The 15,344-nt window shown below is 42.2% G+C and overlaps 2 protein-coding genes across 2 annotated transcripts in view; one reads left to right on the forward strand and one right to left on the reverse strand.

The window, feature by feature from the left end:
- Nucleotides 1-421: 421 nt before the first annotated feature.
- Nucleotides 422-15,344, reverse strand: part of aplp1 (amyloid beta (A4) precursor-like protein 1) — a 37,452-nt gene continuing 22,529 nt past the window's right edge. The window contains exons 2-17 of the mRNA XM_052065571.1: nucleotides 12,736-12,915; nucleotides 11,833-11,962; nucleotides 10,347-10,459; nucleotides 10,087-10,274; nucleotides 9,701-10,008; nucleotides 8,174-8,301; nucleotides 6,177-6,251; nucleotides 5,942-6,100; nucleotides 5,739-5,867; nucleotides 4,887-4,986; nucleotides 4,636-4,803; nucleotides 4,528-4,548; nucleotides 4,159-4,217; nucleotides 3,918-3,983; nucleotides 3,692-3,835; nucleotides 422-3,598 (exon numbers count right to left, since the gene is read on the reverse strand). Coding sequence (XP_051921531.1) covers nucleotides 3,500-3,598; nucleotides 3,692-3,835; nucleotides 3,918-3,983; nucleotides 4,159-4,217; nucleotides 4,528-4,548; nucleotides 4,636-4,803; nucleotides 4,887-4,986; nucleotides 5,739-5,867; nucleotides 5,942-6,100; nucleotides 6,177-6,251; nucleotides 8,174-8,301; nucleotides 9,701-10,008; nucleotides 10,087-10,274; nucleotides 10,347-10,459; nucleotides 11,833-11,962; nucleotides 12,736-12,915 — 2,067 coding nt within the window. The 3' untranslated portion in view covers nucleotides 422-3,499. The remainder of the gene's footprint in view (nucleotides 3,599-3,691; nucleotides 3,836-3,917; nucleotides 3,984-4,158; nucleotides 4,218-4,527; nucleotides 4,549-4,635; nucleotides 4,804-4,886; nucleotides 4,987-5,738; nucleotides 5,868-5,941; nucleotides 6,101-6,176; nucleotides 6,252-8,173; nucleotides 8,302-9,700; nucleotides 10,009-10,086; nucleotides 10,275-10,346; nucleotides 10,460-11,832; nucleotides 11,963-12,735; nucleotides 12,916-15,344) is intronic.
- Nucleotides 7,410-15,344, forward strand: part of st14 (ST14 transmembrane serine protease matriptase) — a 51,696-nt gene continuing 43,761 nt past the window's right edge. The window contains exon 1 of the mRNA XM_052065454.1: nucleotides 7,410-7,434. The gene's annotated coding sequence lies outside the window, so the exon portion shown is untranslated. The remainder of the gene's footprint in view (nucleotides 7,435-15,344) is intronic.

Genomic DNA, 15,344 nt, shown 5'->3' on the forward strand with positions numbered 1-15,344 from the left:
GGAAAAATTTATCTATTTTCTTAACAGAGTAAAATGTACTTGCTTATGTTCTTTTTCTAAACACAGAACATGAGAAGTTTTAACTTCTTCATTCAGCTAGGGTGGCAATCAGAGCACCGTGAGCAAACTTGGCAAACTCTTTGAGACTTTAAAATTTGGATCAATGCCAGACTTACAGTTGTCACTTTAGTGCAAATAACTAGAAACCTCACATATAAACTTCCTCTTACTCTTGATGCTTGTTTCTAGATGTTCAGAAACCATGAAGCCACACGGTTGTCCCCTTTAGATGCAGTGTGGCTTTTCAATCTCCTGTGCCGCCCTGCCGAACAAATTTAACTGTGTCAAGTTCCCCGAATGCTGCGTGTCACATACAGAAAAGGTCGAAGTGAAGATCAATGAAAACAAGGAAGACAATAACTTTTATGGGTCATTCAATTTTATTTCACAATCAATTAGCTTGGTGTGTTTTTTACAGCCTCCGATTGCTTGCAAGTACATTTACACAACAGAGAACACTTTTTGTCAAATTAGAGAGCTGCTTCTTCTTGGTGCATGGCTTCGGTTTACGGATCGTATAGTGGTTGGGGGGGGGGGCAATAGTGAACTAGTGTCGTATATTTGTGTGCACAAGCCACGGATGGGCATGATAATGGAGCCTTTGTCTGAAATTCATAGATGACTTTTCGCAGCTTGGAGCAAGTGAGGCAAAATGGAGCGTGCGCTACTTAGCTGCCACCAGCAGCGGCCTTTTTCAACCAATCTCAAAGAGTTGGTTGACTAAAGAAGTCCAGCAACAGAAATAGGAAGTTAAGCTCTATCCAAGAAGGCGTCAGCTATGACACAACTCCCCGGGCAGCATTATTCTGCCCTGAAAGTGTGCATTCAGAACGTTGAAAAAAACCAAACGAACAAACAAACAAACAAAAATCATAAAAAATAAAGAATTCATTAATTGCTCAAGGAAATGTGGTCAAATAGCCATGCTCAGCACTTACGGAGCAATTTGTTTGGATTGTGCTTAGTGCCACACTGTCGTTGTCGATTAGGCTGCATACACCTGACTACATTTCACATTTATCTTAAACATGTCATTGTTTTACAATACGAGCTCCTAAAATGACACGTGAAAACCAAGACCCTCGAAACAACTGATAATCACGTCCAATATAAATAAAAAATACAATATAATTACATCCAAAAAACACAGCATTGTAAAAGGCAATAACGCAGCAATTAAAATCTCAATGACACGTTTTAGTATTTCACAGGGAGAGAATTGAACAAAGGACACGGGTAGAAATGGTATTGGGCGTAACTACGGAATTACATACCTACATCTGCTAAATGCTGGTAGGGAACCCTCAGTGGTGGTTTTCGCGATCCAAATAAAAACAGGCAAGCGTATTTTCATTTATGGTTTCAGTAGTATCGTTAAACTGTGGACATTCACTAACGTAGCTGTACAAATTATACAAAGGCTGTGACCCATCGTAACACAACCCGCCTTATGAAACACACCGTCACAACTCCACCGTGTATGTGTGTGTGTGTGTGTTTTTTTTGCATCATCTCCAAAACGGGATTATCAGCACATCCTGCAACATGACCCTCTTAAGTGGCTTCGTAAAATGACACACAGAGCTAAGAGGAAAAAGAACGCATGTACAGAGTGCTAATATTTCGTGTTAAGATGTCAAGACGAGTAGCTTAAAGACATACGATCACTACTTATAACTACATGTGCTGTTTTTTTGTTTTGTTTTGTTTTTTTTTCTTAGGATTGAATACACATACTGACACAATATACTGCACTCTGTATTTTACAACGTCGGCTTTTGAATTCCTCTGCCTTGACAGTCACTTGACAAATTATGAGCAGGCTGCTACCAAGTACTGACGAGAGCAACAATGCATGTCCCGTGCCCTAACGTCACGACTCTGGGATTAACGACGGGGAAAATAAAGTCACTAACTAAGGGAATGGAATCTCAACATCTACCTTAAATACATTCAGAAAGAAGTTACTGTATCGTCTTGTGCTGGTTTTTTTTTTTACAACAGTCCGTTTTCAATCAGCCATGTAAGGAAAATGCTTCTCCTTCTCGTTTACAGCACAATGCACTAGTTGATTAGTATTACTCCATTACACCAACGATTTAAAGGAACGTCTAACCAGGACGTCTACTACGAGGAAGATAGGATACACTTGACTCCGGAATTAATCATACGCTCGGCAAAGCAAAAAGAGTTACTGTATCGTCGGGCTGGATTGACGCAAGAACAGAGTCTGAAGATTGAATGACGTTGTGTCAAAAGATATTCATTTGGAAATAGTATTCTGACTCATTCTGAGTACAGGCGTTTGTAATGTTCATAAATCCGTTCTGTCGCGCTTGTTTTCATTCAGGTCGTAGGTAAGCAGGAGCTGACCCAGCTGACTTTTGACAATTCACATTTACATTCACAGCTGGACAATTTACAATCTTCAGTTAAAGTAACATAAGCGTGTTTTTGGAACGTGAGCGTAAGCCGCGGTACAGTCATGTTCAAATTGATTAAAATGATGTCGATCGCGCTCCAAATCATCAGAATCCTTGAGGATGATGCAAAAGAAGGTGCTGTCCAAATGGAAATGAATAAAATCCAATATCTTAAATATTAATATTGCTAACAAAGACGCTTTAGGTCAATTTCTGCTGGAGCGTATCATTTCCAGGCAGAAGATTTTGACCTTCGACAAATAACCGATAATCCGAACGGGACGTGAATCATTTGGGTGGGGAGTGAAGAGCGGGGGGCTAACTGTACGTCGATTGTTATTTACAGTGTCCGTTTGGAACGGCAACTTTTTTAGAAGCGGTGATGGGAACCACACAGATTTGCAGGATAAATAAACTTAATTCGGCTCAACTGGATATTTTGCAGTATATTTGCCAATTGATGTAAAACAAGTGTTGAGGGCTGATACTTGGAGGTAAATAAGATATATACTTTGAAAAAATATCTATCTGATCTCATTGGAAATGTTGAAGTTGATGGAGGTACGTTTCATTTAATTGGTCATTTGTGGTTGTAAATGAGGACGAACGGGCTGCCTATCACACTCATCTACACGGATACAGTACTATATCTATGTGAGACAATATGAAGTCGACTTTGGAAAAATAAATATTCTAAAGCATTATGCGCCATTCCGTTTCTGGTATGTCAGTAGGTCACGTCATGCCACTGTGATAACTGTTTCAATGGGACGTTTTCAACAGTTTGCAGCAGGATCTAATCCAATGGAGATTACAACAGGTGAAGTATAATATTCACTATTCACATTTCGGTAATAATTATTGACGTCGTTGGTCATTTACAATGGATACGAACTAAAGACTGAGCTTATGTAGTTAATTAATGATATCTCAATGTTTTCAATCCATTACAGGTGGGGCGGTCGGTGCACCGCCGTGACGACGGGACGGAACCAGCGGTCGTCTTTGTTACGAACTCAGTTCATCTGCTCAAAGAATTTGTAAGTGGGGTTTTCGTAGCCGTGGTTTTGCATTTTGGTGAGCTGTCGCTCTTCTGGGGTCAGCATGGGGTCCACCTGTTGGAGACAAACGTGAACTCAGTCATCATATGCGACGAAAGAAACTTGACCGAACATGCAGGACTCGATTGTATATTTGTCAGGTCCTACCTCCACGATGCCGTGGCTGATGGTGCCGTAGGGCTTCCTGCGCACCAGCAACAGACTGACAACCATCACCATGGCGATGGCCACAGCCACCACCAGCAAGCCCACCATTGCTCCACGGTTAAATGTCTCCAAGGCGTCAGGTTGCTTTGGAAAGAAAGATGCAAAGTGATAACCATGCTTGTCACTCATTTCTTGAACATTGATCACTGGGTCACGGCACTCTTACCAGTTCATCTCTCTCGATTTCATCAGGCTTGTAGACGACCTGCTTGAGCTCCACGGAGGTGTTGATCTACGAGGGAACAGAATGTGCCGAAACATTTAAGTAGCGATCAACCATGAGATGAAAAATGTTTTCAGTGTACACATAATGAACTTTGACTTTTCAGAGACAGAAGCGTGATTGTGAGTGGGAGGTGGTCTCCTAGTGACCACTTATCATGAAACACACACACAAAGAATGCTACCTTTTCCTCATATTCGTAAGTAGGAGCCCTCTCAGATGTGGCATAGTCATATTCATCTCCTGCAAACACAAAATCATCATCACATTGGGTTAAAAAACACCTCATTCACAAATAGGTCTTATGAACAAATGTGTCAATCAATCCGATTTAGCACGTTTTCAAGAAGCATGCAGCAGTGATTGCTTGGCTTACATTCTAAATACTTGTATGGAATGGATAAACAGGATAGGGCAACCAATCATAGGGTTTCAGTTTAATCTTATGACATGGTGCTTTTTTCCCCTCTGCTATTGTTACACATAGCTTGTACAACCCCTGCGTTTACCGAACCCCCATCTGTATAACAGATGAATAGACAGGCTTGCTCACCTTTCTTATTTGATTGCAAGTCTGTAGCGACAAGGAGGAAAGACAATGTTAGGGAAAAAAAAACAGCCTAGTACGACAGACCTAACATAATGCAGACACAGTTCGTACCAACGCGAGGAGGATAAGGCCTGTTCTGGAATTCTCTCTCCTCTTCTTCCTCGTCATCCTTCTCTTCCTCACTCTGAGCTGGCAGAAGCTCCTCGGTGGTGTGCGTCTCAGAGAAGGACGTGGTCATGAGCTCGCTGATGTCGCCCCGCTCTGCCCGCACCAGGTCTTCTGCGGTGAACACATTTAAAACTTTGGTGAATGTGATCTTAAATGCAAACTTTCCAAGACACCCCAAATATATTCCAGCATACGGATATCATCATGGAGCTCCTCGGCCAAGATGGGGTCCTTGTAGAGCAGCGCCAGACTCTGGTTCATCCTCTCCTCGATCACATGCAGATGTGTGTACACCTGGAAAAAAACGGAATTGACAAGTTTTAACAGCAAGCTGCAATGGATCTGACCTTGAATTGGACCAAGAGGACAGCGTGAACTCAAATGTGGTCCAATTTGAAGTTCAAGCAAAAGCCATTCCTTGTTCTTTGAGCGAGAGGTGGGCTAAACTATGGAATGGTCACCCTATTATATGTTAATTTATTAAATTTTAATTTGGACCAATAAAAGCTTACGGGATAGGTATTTACCATGCGTTGCAATTTATACTATCACTATGACGTTTCCGGAAAAAGAAAAAAAAATTCAACTGTTCTGGAACTTCTCCCGTAATAAATATTACTCAATACATGACTATATTACATACTGTATTAAAGTTGTAATGGCCATGATGTCAATAAATGTATGAGATGTGCTAGAGAAAAAATGAGGGCAGATTCAGAATCAGTGCAAAAAAAAAACAAGAAAGGTTTACTTGCATCTCAAGATTTTTTTTTAAATGCAACAAAAAAAATCATAACAAAGTTGTTGACCAGTGTGCAATAATTAGAACTGGAAGTCAACCAACTTCACAGAAGGGATTGTGTTCTACATTGGAGGTTCCAGGGCAAAAAAAGAATGAAGTTGGTTTTGTCGTCTGCAAAATTTACCTTTGATCGAGGATGAATAGATCCTTCATCTCATTTTTTAAAAATCAGTTTATTGAAGTGACACTCGAAGCCCAGACAGAATTTGCGGTAGTCAGCAGTAAATATCAAAGCGTCAGGCACCTGGAATTTCATCTGCTCAGCCTTCTGCGGGTCGACAGCCACAATATGCTGGTAGTGCCTGAGTGTGTGTCTGCGGTCCTTCTGCTCGGCCGCCATGTATCGCTTCAGAGCCTGCAGCACGTGCTCCGGCTGCAAAGAGGACAGCAATGTTTTGACGTGGCCATTTTTGCGACTGCTCGCTTTCTTTGACTTTTATGTTTGACCTGTGGCTCGTCAGACTGCACCGCACTCAGGTAGTTCTCCAGGGCCAGCCGGCGGTTGTTGTTGAGGATAGACTCCACTCTGGCCAGATGAGTCTCTACCAGCCTCTGCCTCTCGCCCGCCACTTGTTCCTCCAGCGTCTGCAGCACGGACTGGAAGTGCTGCAGGCAGATGATGATGGAATTAAAATGGAGGCCGTGTAAGCAGCTACGCCATTATACCATCTGACACACATACCTCATTTAGGGCTTGCTGCTCTGACTTTGGCAGATTCTTTGACTTGTTGTCTGCCTCAGCCCACTCCTTCATGATCTAACAAATGGAAAGATTTTGTGTCGGAAAACAGTCACATACTATTTTTCCATTGAAACTGCTCAGGCAAGATCATAGACTGCTTTCTTACAATATTGAGGGGAAAAGCCCAAAATGATTCCAAAATTTATTTTGTTGAATGTATTTCTTTTGTCTACTGCTTACTGCTTTTGTTGCTGTTACACACTTGTTTTGTCATGAGCGTTTTGTTTCTTTAAGATGTGATTTTTTTTAGAGCTTTGTTGCTTTATTATAAAATAGTTGGTTTTTGCACCCCACAGTGCCTTGGTAGGATTTTTATTTTTGGAAATACATTTTTGGTTCAGGAATTTGCCCCTTCAGATTTGGGTCCACCTCCTGCCGCCTCAATTTACCGCGCAAACCCTCTACATCAGTGGTTCTTAACCTGGGTTCGATTGAAGCCCAGGAGTTCGACTGAACCTCTGCCATGGAGGTTAAGACACACCTGACTCAACATGTCAATTAGTTATGACATTCCCGCTTAGCCATCACTGGCTTGCTCATTTTGTGCACAATTAAAAGAAAAGTATAATTTATACGTATACTAATTGTGTTTACTTTTTTTAAATCACTGCTTTATGTCTTGAATTTGTTTTTTAAAAAAATCACATTTTTATTTTTCACGAATGAAGGGTTCGGTGAATGTGCATATGAACCGGTTGGGGTCGGTACGTCTAACAAGGTTAAGAACCACTGCTCTACGTACGATGACAGCACCAATCCATCAGTTATCCGAAACGCTTTTCCTCAAAATAACAGAAAAAATACAGTGAAAAAAGTGGATACACAATAATTATGTGCATTTATACCATTTTGTGGAAGAGAATGTTATCGTTCTGTTTCTAACTGCATTACTTCCATTGATACACTAGAACAGGGGTGCTCAGTACGTCGATCGCGATTTACTGGAAACTCGGTCCAAAGTCGATCGCGAGGGTTGTAGAGGGAAATAAAAACCACAACTCAAAACATTTGTGTGTCTGTGTGCGTGTTATTCATGTTATATTTTTGAGTTAATTCACACTGCACCCTTAGCATCCTATCAGTCCCACTTTCACCAAAAAATTTTTTAAAAATGTTTAAACAAAGTAAAAAAGCAGGTCACTTTTTGAACATACAGTTCCGAGTGACGTACATCACCGGAAGTTGTTAGCGGGCAGCAGTCTGGAAGGGCAGCTCGCGATCAGAGCTGTTGCGCTTGATCGTTTATCGTTATTATTCTCATTCAGCGTTTGTTTCATGTACAATTCACGTTCCATGACTCCACGTCAGGTCCCTAGATAGGCAAGCAGTGATTTGATTTTCACAAACTGGCAAACTTTTGTGTCTATTTTTCTGTTTCATTCATCTTATAACTATTACTCATCGGGGCACACGCGTGTAAGTGCGTGCGTATGTACGCGTGTGGGGTGACGGGTCGACCGCGGGAGGTTGGTCAATCAAAAAGTAGATCTTTGGTCAAAAATGGTTGTGCACCCCTGCACCAGAAGAACAACAACGCATTATTTGTAGTAATCCAAAGGTATTTCCTTCCAACCATCTATCAGTCCATTTTCTCAACTCAGAGAACTTCAAGTAAACTATTGCTGCATGAAAAGTGCTTTGCACGGACTAAAATCATCAAAGTCATATAACAACAATGAAAACAAGAAATTCAAACAATGCAAAGCCAAAGAATGATGTATTTTAAGATGAAATTTAATAAAAGGACAGTGAGGGGGCTTGCTTAACATTTAACGGAAGGTGTTATGCCTTAATTTTATATTGTGATCTTTGCCATTATTGTGAATTTTGAGCCAAATCGCCCAACCCTCGACTTGGATTACTCATGCCAAAAATGGTGTAAAAAGTACAGCAGAATTTATATTCGGTTCAGGTACTCTCCACCCTGTGAAATTCACCTCATTGATGCGCTTCATTCGTCGTTCCTCCAAGTCCGTTTTGGCACGTAGAAAGTTGGCATGCTCAGTGTCGTCCACTGGCTTCTCGAAATAAACGTCCACGCCATCTGTGGGTCGAGTGGTTGTCACTGAAATGGGAGTGACGGGAAACAGAGGCAATTGTTTTTTCTTTGCCTGACTTCAAAGTAGAAAATTACAGTGCATCAAAAAATATTCACAGTGCTTCACTTTTTTTATATTTTTATTTTTTATATTTTACTGCCAAATTTCCCCCCCCCAAAATATATATACAGTATGTATATCTATATTAGAGCTGTCAAACGAGTAAAATATTTAATCTAATTAAAAATGCAACTGTCATAATTAACTCAAATGAACTAAAAAATTAATCGTGATCACTTTTTTATCATTTTTATCAGCATTTTTTATCGTTTCTGAATTTCCTTTTATATTTTTGTCCCATTTTTTCCCCATTTAAATGCTCTCATCAACATGGAATCATGAATCTGTTTTCAATGTGCAAAATGCAAATATTTACTGAAATAACAATTTCGATTCTCAATTTTACATGAACATTTTTCACTTAGAGCAGTTATTCACACAATGTCTCACACAATATTACTGTCCATCAAGAACAGTGAAAAAAAAATACAGGTAACTTTGGTCTTGTCAGTGGAACAATCTGGCAACTTTTTAAAAGTAAACTTTCCATTCATAAACTCTTAAAGTATCCGTTTTCGGTGTCTCGCGCTGCCAAGGTTGGCAAAAGAAACGTGCGTGGACCTGTGCAGCGCGCTTGTTGTTTTGTTTCTGGTTTATTTATAGAGAAACGTAACATCCGCTGTGACATGTGCCGCGTTAATCTCGCGAGAAAAAATGTAATCCCGTTAAAATTCATTTAAATTAACGCCACTAAAAACACGCTAAACTGACAGCTCTAATATATATATATATGTATATATATATATATATATATATATATATATATATATATATATATATATACACACACACACTGTATATATATACCCAATGTGGTGTTTTGGATAATCTTTTTCCCCACAAAGCCGTTTTCACAATGCTCTTGCTTTGGACACAGTTGGTTAACATCGGAAATAATCAATGTCTGACAATCTGTGACTTTTTCCCCTTTACGTTCTTGTGACATCAAGTGAGACGGCTTGGTCTCACACCATGCCACAGTTTGTTGGCTATAACTTGGACCCGTCTCTGCTTCCTGACGTGAGACCAAGCCCGCCCGCCCGAGACAACCCTTCGTTCTTGTGGACACGCATACCTGTGGGGTAAGGCGCGAAACAAGGCATAAGGGGGAGAATTGAGATTGGCGGGGAATGTGTTGGTGGCACGCAGCCTGTAAAAAATCCATAAATTAGCTGCATCATTATTTTAGACGCTGGACGTGTGAAAACATCGCAAAATGTGGAAAAAGTGAAGCACTGGAATCAGCCCATAAATATTGACATCAGTTCTAGTTGTGCTTATCAAGAGGGGGATGAGTACAAGTACCGCTGTCTCCTTTCATCAGAGGTGGTGAGGTTGTGGCTTTGTAGCTTTTGTCATAGTAGGATGAGTCCAGATAGTCAGCTGTCTGGTAGGGACCCGAGTCGATGGGGTACTCGTACTTCTCTGGGTTTCTCACTGCAATGGGCTCCTCTTCGTCCTCCTCTTCCACCGGATCCTCATCCACCTCATCCTCTTCTTCCTCTTCCTCATCCTCGTCGTCCTCCACCATCTCGTCATCGTCATCCTCCATATCCGTCTCGTAAATGTCGGTGTCGGGGGAGGGGCTCGGGGTGGGTTCGATCACTTTGCCGCTGTAGAAATAAAAGGCGGTGACCGTACATTCAGACATGCTAAGTGGTCAAAACCAAATCTCGGAGGGGGGGCCTTACGCAGAATTAGGTATTCCGCGATTCTGTGTGGTCTGGTGGCCAGTGAGGAGTTCCCTTTCTTCAATTTCTGGCTTACTGCTGGTGCTGCTTCGACCTGGGCAGCATACATATTCCACCCCGCGGAAATTTTCTCCACATGGCAAAAGCATCCCATAGCTGTGAAGCTCCAGATTGTCGACAGTGCACGCCTTTGGGAGAAGAACATTACAAGTCATCTTTGTTGCTTCACACGCATTTAGATGTGCTGCCATGTATCGCACCTCCTTTGCAATATTGTGCCAGTACACGTAACTCTCGCAGGCATCCATCTTCTCCTGGTGAAGGAAACGGCATCGGTCTGGAACCAGCAGGGCCTCGCTCACATACTCACCTTCTGCACCAATATGGAAAGACACAAAAATCTCACTGTGAGAATCATCCCTCCATTTTCTACAACTGGAGTCCAGGTCTGGGTTCACAAGAGTTGAAAGTGTGGTACCGGTCACTGAAACTAATTTGAACATCTTTTCTCTCGCTGTCTCTCTTATTTTTGTCTCTTTAACCCACGCTGCCCGCACCGCTGTCAGGTGAGTGAGACACACAATCAGTGACTCCTTATTTGGCATATTTCCTTAAAATATGACAATTTCCTCAAATACAGAGAGCCAGGGGTCTATTTGAAGGAGGCGCCTATTTATTCTTCTTCTTATTATTATTATTTGTGTTGGTGCACCGCTACCCTATGATTGGTGAATGAGGAACTGCATGTTTCAATGCGGAAATACAGTATATGTTGCAGTTATTATCTACTCTGTACGTAAATCGGGAACGCTCCACTTACAGCCACATTTTCAGAAAAATGCATAAAATGTTCAATTACACACACGTCTGGGGCGGACAGACACTCGAGACACCAGACTATTGTGTATACAAAGCTGTTAATAAGGTCAATTGTCAAAACAGTATGTCAGTACCTTTATTTGGTTGTTTAATTTAACACTGAGTGGGCAGGTAATTCAGAGATCTTTCTATTTGTATCCAAGCCATTAAAATGCCACCGTTTATTAGAATATAATTCTTACATGTCGAAATTGCATAAACCTGAAGTGCGCAACTGCAGAAAGACAATTAGCATTACGCTAATGAAGACGTGCACTCTTTGCTGTACTGTGCTGCACTTGAAGCTCATGACCATATACGAGTTCCTGTATTTAAGTACATGATTTTTTTTCTCAGTGTCGCGTGCAACAAAAAGTCGATACAACAGAGTGGGCTGTAAATTAAATGACAGAACACTACTTTCCCTGATTCCCTCACCTTCTCATGGAAATGAAGTTGACACTGTTGTTTCTCATTTCATGACGCGTGGCATGCCTCAGGTCTGTGGACCAGTCTTTGTTAGAAGTGCCAAGAACTAAACTGAGGCTCAGAGGGGATCGAGCGTTTTCTGTTGCTGGTCCCTCTCTCTGGAATGACCTCCCACTGAACATTCGGCAAGCCTCCTCGCTGCCCATCTTCAAAGCCCTCCTCAAAACTCACTTGTATTCTTTGGCGTTCGACTCAGCATGACTTAGATTTGTTCTTGATTTTACTGCTTGGTGCTTTCTACCGCCTTTATTACTGATTTGTCTTACTGTTTATTGTGCATGCTAAATCGCTCCATGTACAGCGCTTTGTATGCAGCGATGGCTGTTTGACAGTGCTCTATAAATACTCTTGACTTGACTTGACTTGACGCATTTGCACGATTCATTTCAGTACTCTTACCTAGGCAGCGATAGGGCACCACTATGAAGCGGCGTGCCTGGCAGTGGCTCCAGCCGTTCTTACACCAGTAAGGGATGTTCACAGGACTTTTTGCCTCCTCTACGTGGGAGATGGAAAGCGCTGGGTACATCTGGTCGTGCGGGTCCATGCAGAGAAGGAAGTGTCGGAAGAGAGATGCAGGGGCAGAAGCAGAGGGAATGAAGACAAGAGGGGGATACAGGGGACATTTGGTCAGAGGAGAAGTTGAAGGAGGAGGGGCAAATAATGGTTGTGGGTGTGTAGGAATAAGACTATAAAAGGGAAAGACTCATGCGTCTTTGTAACGCCATGCAAGGCCTCTGTCTATAGCTTCATTACGACCATTTTGTTCACTGTTCTTGACTGACTCGTTCTAATTGATCAACTCGTTGCTTTGAACCACTGTCAAAAATTGTGAATTTAAAGGAAGAGGTGCAACCCGAGATTTATTCAGACGTCAACAAATGTAGAACGCCTTATGAGCCATCAAATAGCACTGATTCTATGCATGGTATGACCGCCAGATGGCGCTTGTGCGCCCTTTCCTCATAAATACAAACAGGAAGCGGTGTTAATTATGTGATTGTCCCATCATATGAGGACTAGGTAATCAGGAACAAAGAGCTGATAAAGGGATGATATAAAATGGAATATGATATTGTGTCATATATTGAATGCGTGCATTTGTAATTATTATATCATCAATGTTAATTAATGATTTATGTAGACTATGATAAAAAAAGATATAATATTCCAAAATTGTATATTCCAAAAACATCCCCTTACTGATTATCTTCAATACGGTCAATCATAGCGTTCTATGCAGAGCCGAACTATTACAAAAAAATGAGAATGTTTCTATGTGCCATCCTTTGTCAAGCCTACCTCCTGACAGTAGGAGAGCATTTCATTGGGATCTTTGAAGCAGTCCTTGCGGCCCTGAGGGTCTGGCTCCCACTGGCCCGTCTGCGGGTTCATGTGAAGCAGCTGACGGCCGCAGAACATCGCAATCTGTGGTTCTGCCACCTGGGGGCCGGGCCCGTTTACCTCGCTCATAGACAAGGCCTGGAGGAAAGGGGGTGGGGAGAAAACAGAAATGAGGACGAGTCGATACAAACCCAGTGACATATAATAGTGAGGCTGATCCAGGGGGGCAAGTGGGCCTCACGGGTAATTGGTAGATGCACTCTCGCAATAAACCCGGAGCTGAGGCACTGAACGAGGGTAAGGTATCAAAACAGAAAAGTTCAAGTAATGCACTAGGGAATCGCGCTTTAAAAGGATATCGACAGAACTCCGAGACAAGGAAGATCTATTGATAGCTCACTGTTAGTCCCTCAAGCCAATGACAAGTAAGAGCGAATGAGAAGCCCAGTTTATTGCTGCATTTGCCGGGGGCATCGAATGGTTGAAGTGTGCGGGATGTAAATGTATACAATCTAATAAACATAAAGTATGCAGTACAAATGAGATCGCGCCCCTACCCCTGACGGCAGCCTTCTTGGGTGTTGTTATTGATCGTGGAATATGTTGCCTGCACCTGGGGAGGACCCGCGGGACCTCGCACTAAGGAACAAACCACCGCTCGGCCTGAGAGTCAGATGTTCAATCGAGCTCGCTGACCGATGAGCCACTTTGCTACATTAACAGTGCAACGCACACCCAGAAGAGCAGGGCCTGCAATCAGCGCAAACAAGAAACCCAACTCCATTCTCAGACAGATTCACTGTGCCACCAAGCGCAATAAATTAGCCTCCGGGAGGCTTTGAACATGAAGTCAGTTTTCTAAATATCTGATAATAAATAGGGTCATTTGCACGGTGGCAATCTTTTTAGGTCGACAGACGGACTTGAGAGATAGCGCAAAAGATGACATGGAGGCTGGAAGCAGCGCTGAACCAATTAGAAGAGTGTTGCCCGGAGGAAGAACGTGAGAAGGAAAAAAAATATATATATATGAGTGATGCCTGATCAAAGAGAAGCGCTGCTTGGGCCAGCTGCAGCTCAACTGTTTGAAGTCCTAATTAAAATTCATACAGATCATTTTGCATGACTTCCTTTGGGGAATATAAATTAAATATGAACAAATTGGAAGTGTCCCGGTACACGTAGTGGTCAACTTTTTGCGGGCCCTATTTGAGCATTTCTTTTCTCTCCATGTTTATACAGTGTAGAAAAAAAAGTTGAGTGCACTCAAAATTTCAAGGCAACAAACCGATAAAAGGATTTCTGTTTTGATCATGTGAATCTTGGCTTCCCTGCATTTTCCACAAAGTTTACAGAACGAATTGTTCCTTGTATTGTCCTCCAACTGAAAGAAGTCAAAACAACTCAGCAAATTGTTTTGGAGTAAACAACTTGCCTTCTGTGACGTGAAATGAAAGGACAGCCATTGTGTGGACAGCGTTATGTGCGTGGTGTGCCTTGTTGGGCATCTCGAGTACGGCCCACACTTAAAGAGCACTATATGCTTTTTTTCTACATATGTGGGCCCTCACCCATTTAACAAATCAAAATGTTAGAAATTATGCATGTACCTCACTTGAGAGGCTCCACTACATTTTCACAAATCCTCAAGTCCCGCCTGTCTAATACGAATTCATTTTCATTTTCATGAAGCAAAAATTAGCCTGTGGGAACATATCACAAAAATAGAGCATTTGAATTTGTTTCCCCTCTGTTTAAGCATCAAAGCCTGCGTGGGTTTTTTCCGGGTACTCCGGTTTTCTCCCACATTCCAAAGACATGCATGGCAGAGTGATTGAACACTTTAAATTGTCCCTTGGTGTGAGTGTGAGCGTGGATGGTTGTTTGTCTGTATGTGCCCTGCGATTGGCTGGCAACTGGTTCAGGGTGTCCCACGTCTACTGCCCGAAGACATCTGGGATAGGCTCCAGCACGCCCGGCAATCCTTGTGAGGACAAAGCGGTCCGAGATAATGGATGCATGGATGGATGGATGTTTTACTCTATGCTGCGAACCAAAATACAGGGTGGCCCACTTAAAAGTAGCCCGGATTTTTTTTTAAATTAAAATATTTTTTTAATTTTTTTCAAAACATGTATTTAATTACGTGAATGTTACAAGTGACCCAAGTCTTTCCAAAACCTGTTTTTATTACTTACAGGTTACAAGAGATGCTGGAAGTGTCCCCCATTGACATCTATACATTTTTGAGCACGGCACAGGATGTTGGCTGATACTGACTGCAGCTCTGCTAAGGTGATGCTTCGGATAGTGTTGGTGATGTTCTGTTTGAGTTCGTTCAGGGTATGAGGATTATTTGCGTACACCTTTTCTTTTAAATTCCCCCATAGATAAAAATCGCATGAGGTCAGGTCCGGAGACCGTGGTGGCCATAACCCCTTGTCACACGTCCCACATGTCACTGGCATCCATTCATGAAGTCTTTACGGAAGAGCGAACTGTGAGCAAGGGGTTATGGCCACCACGGTCTCCGGACCTGACCTCATGCGATTTTTATCTATGGGGGA

The sequence above is a fragment of the Hippocampus zosterae genome, chromosome 5 (assembly GCF_025434085.1).
Source record: "Hippocampus zosterae strain Florida chromosome 5, ASM2543408v3, whole genome shotgun sequence".
NCBI classification, from domain to species: domain Eukaryota; kingdom Metazoa; phylum Chordata; class Actinopteri; order Syngnathiformes; family Syngnathidae; genus Hippocampus; species Hippocampus zosterae.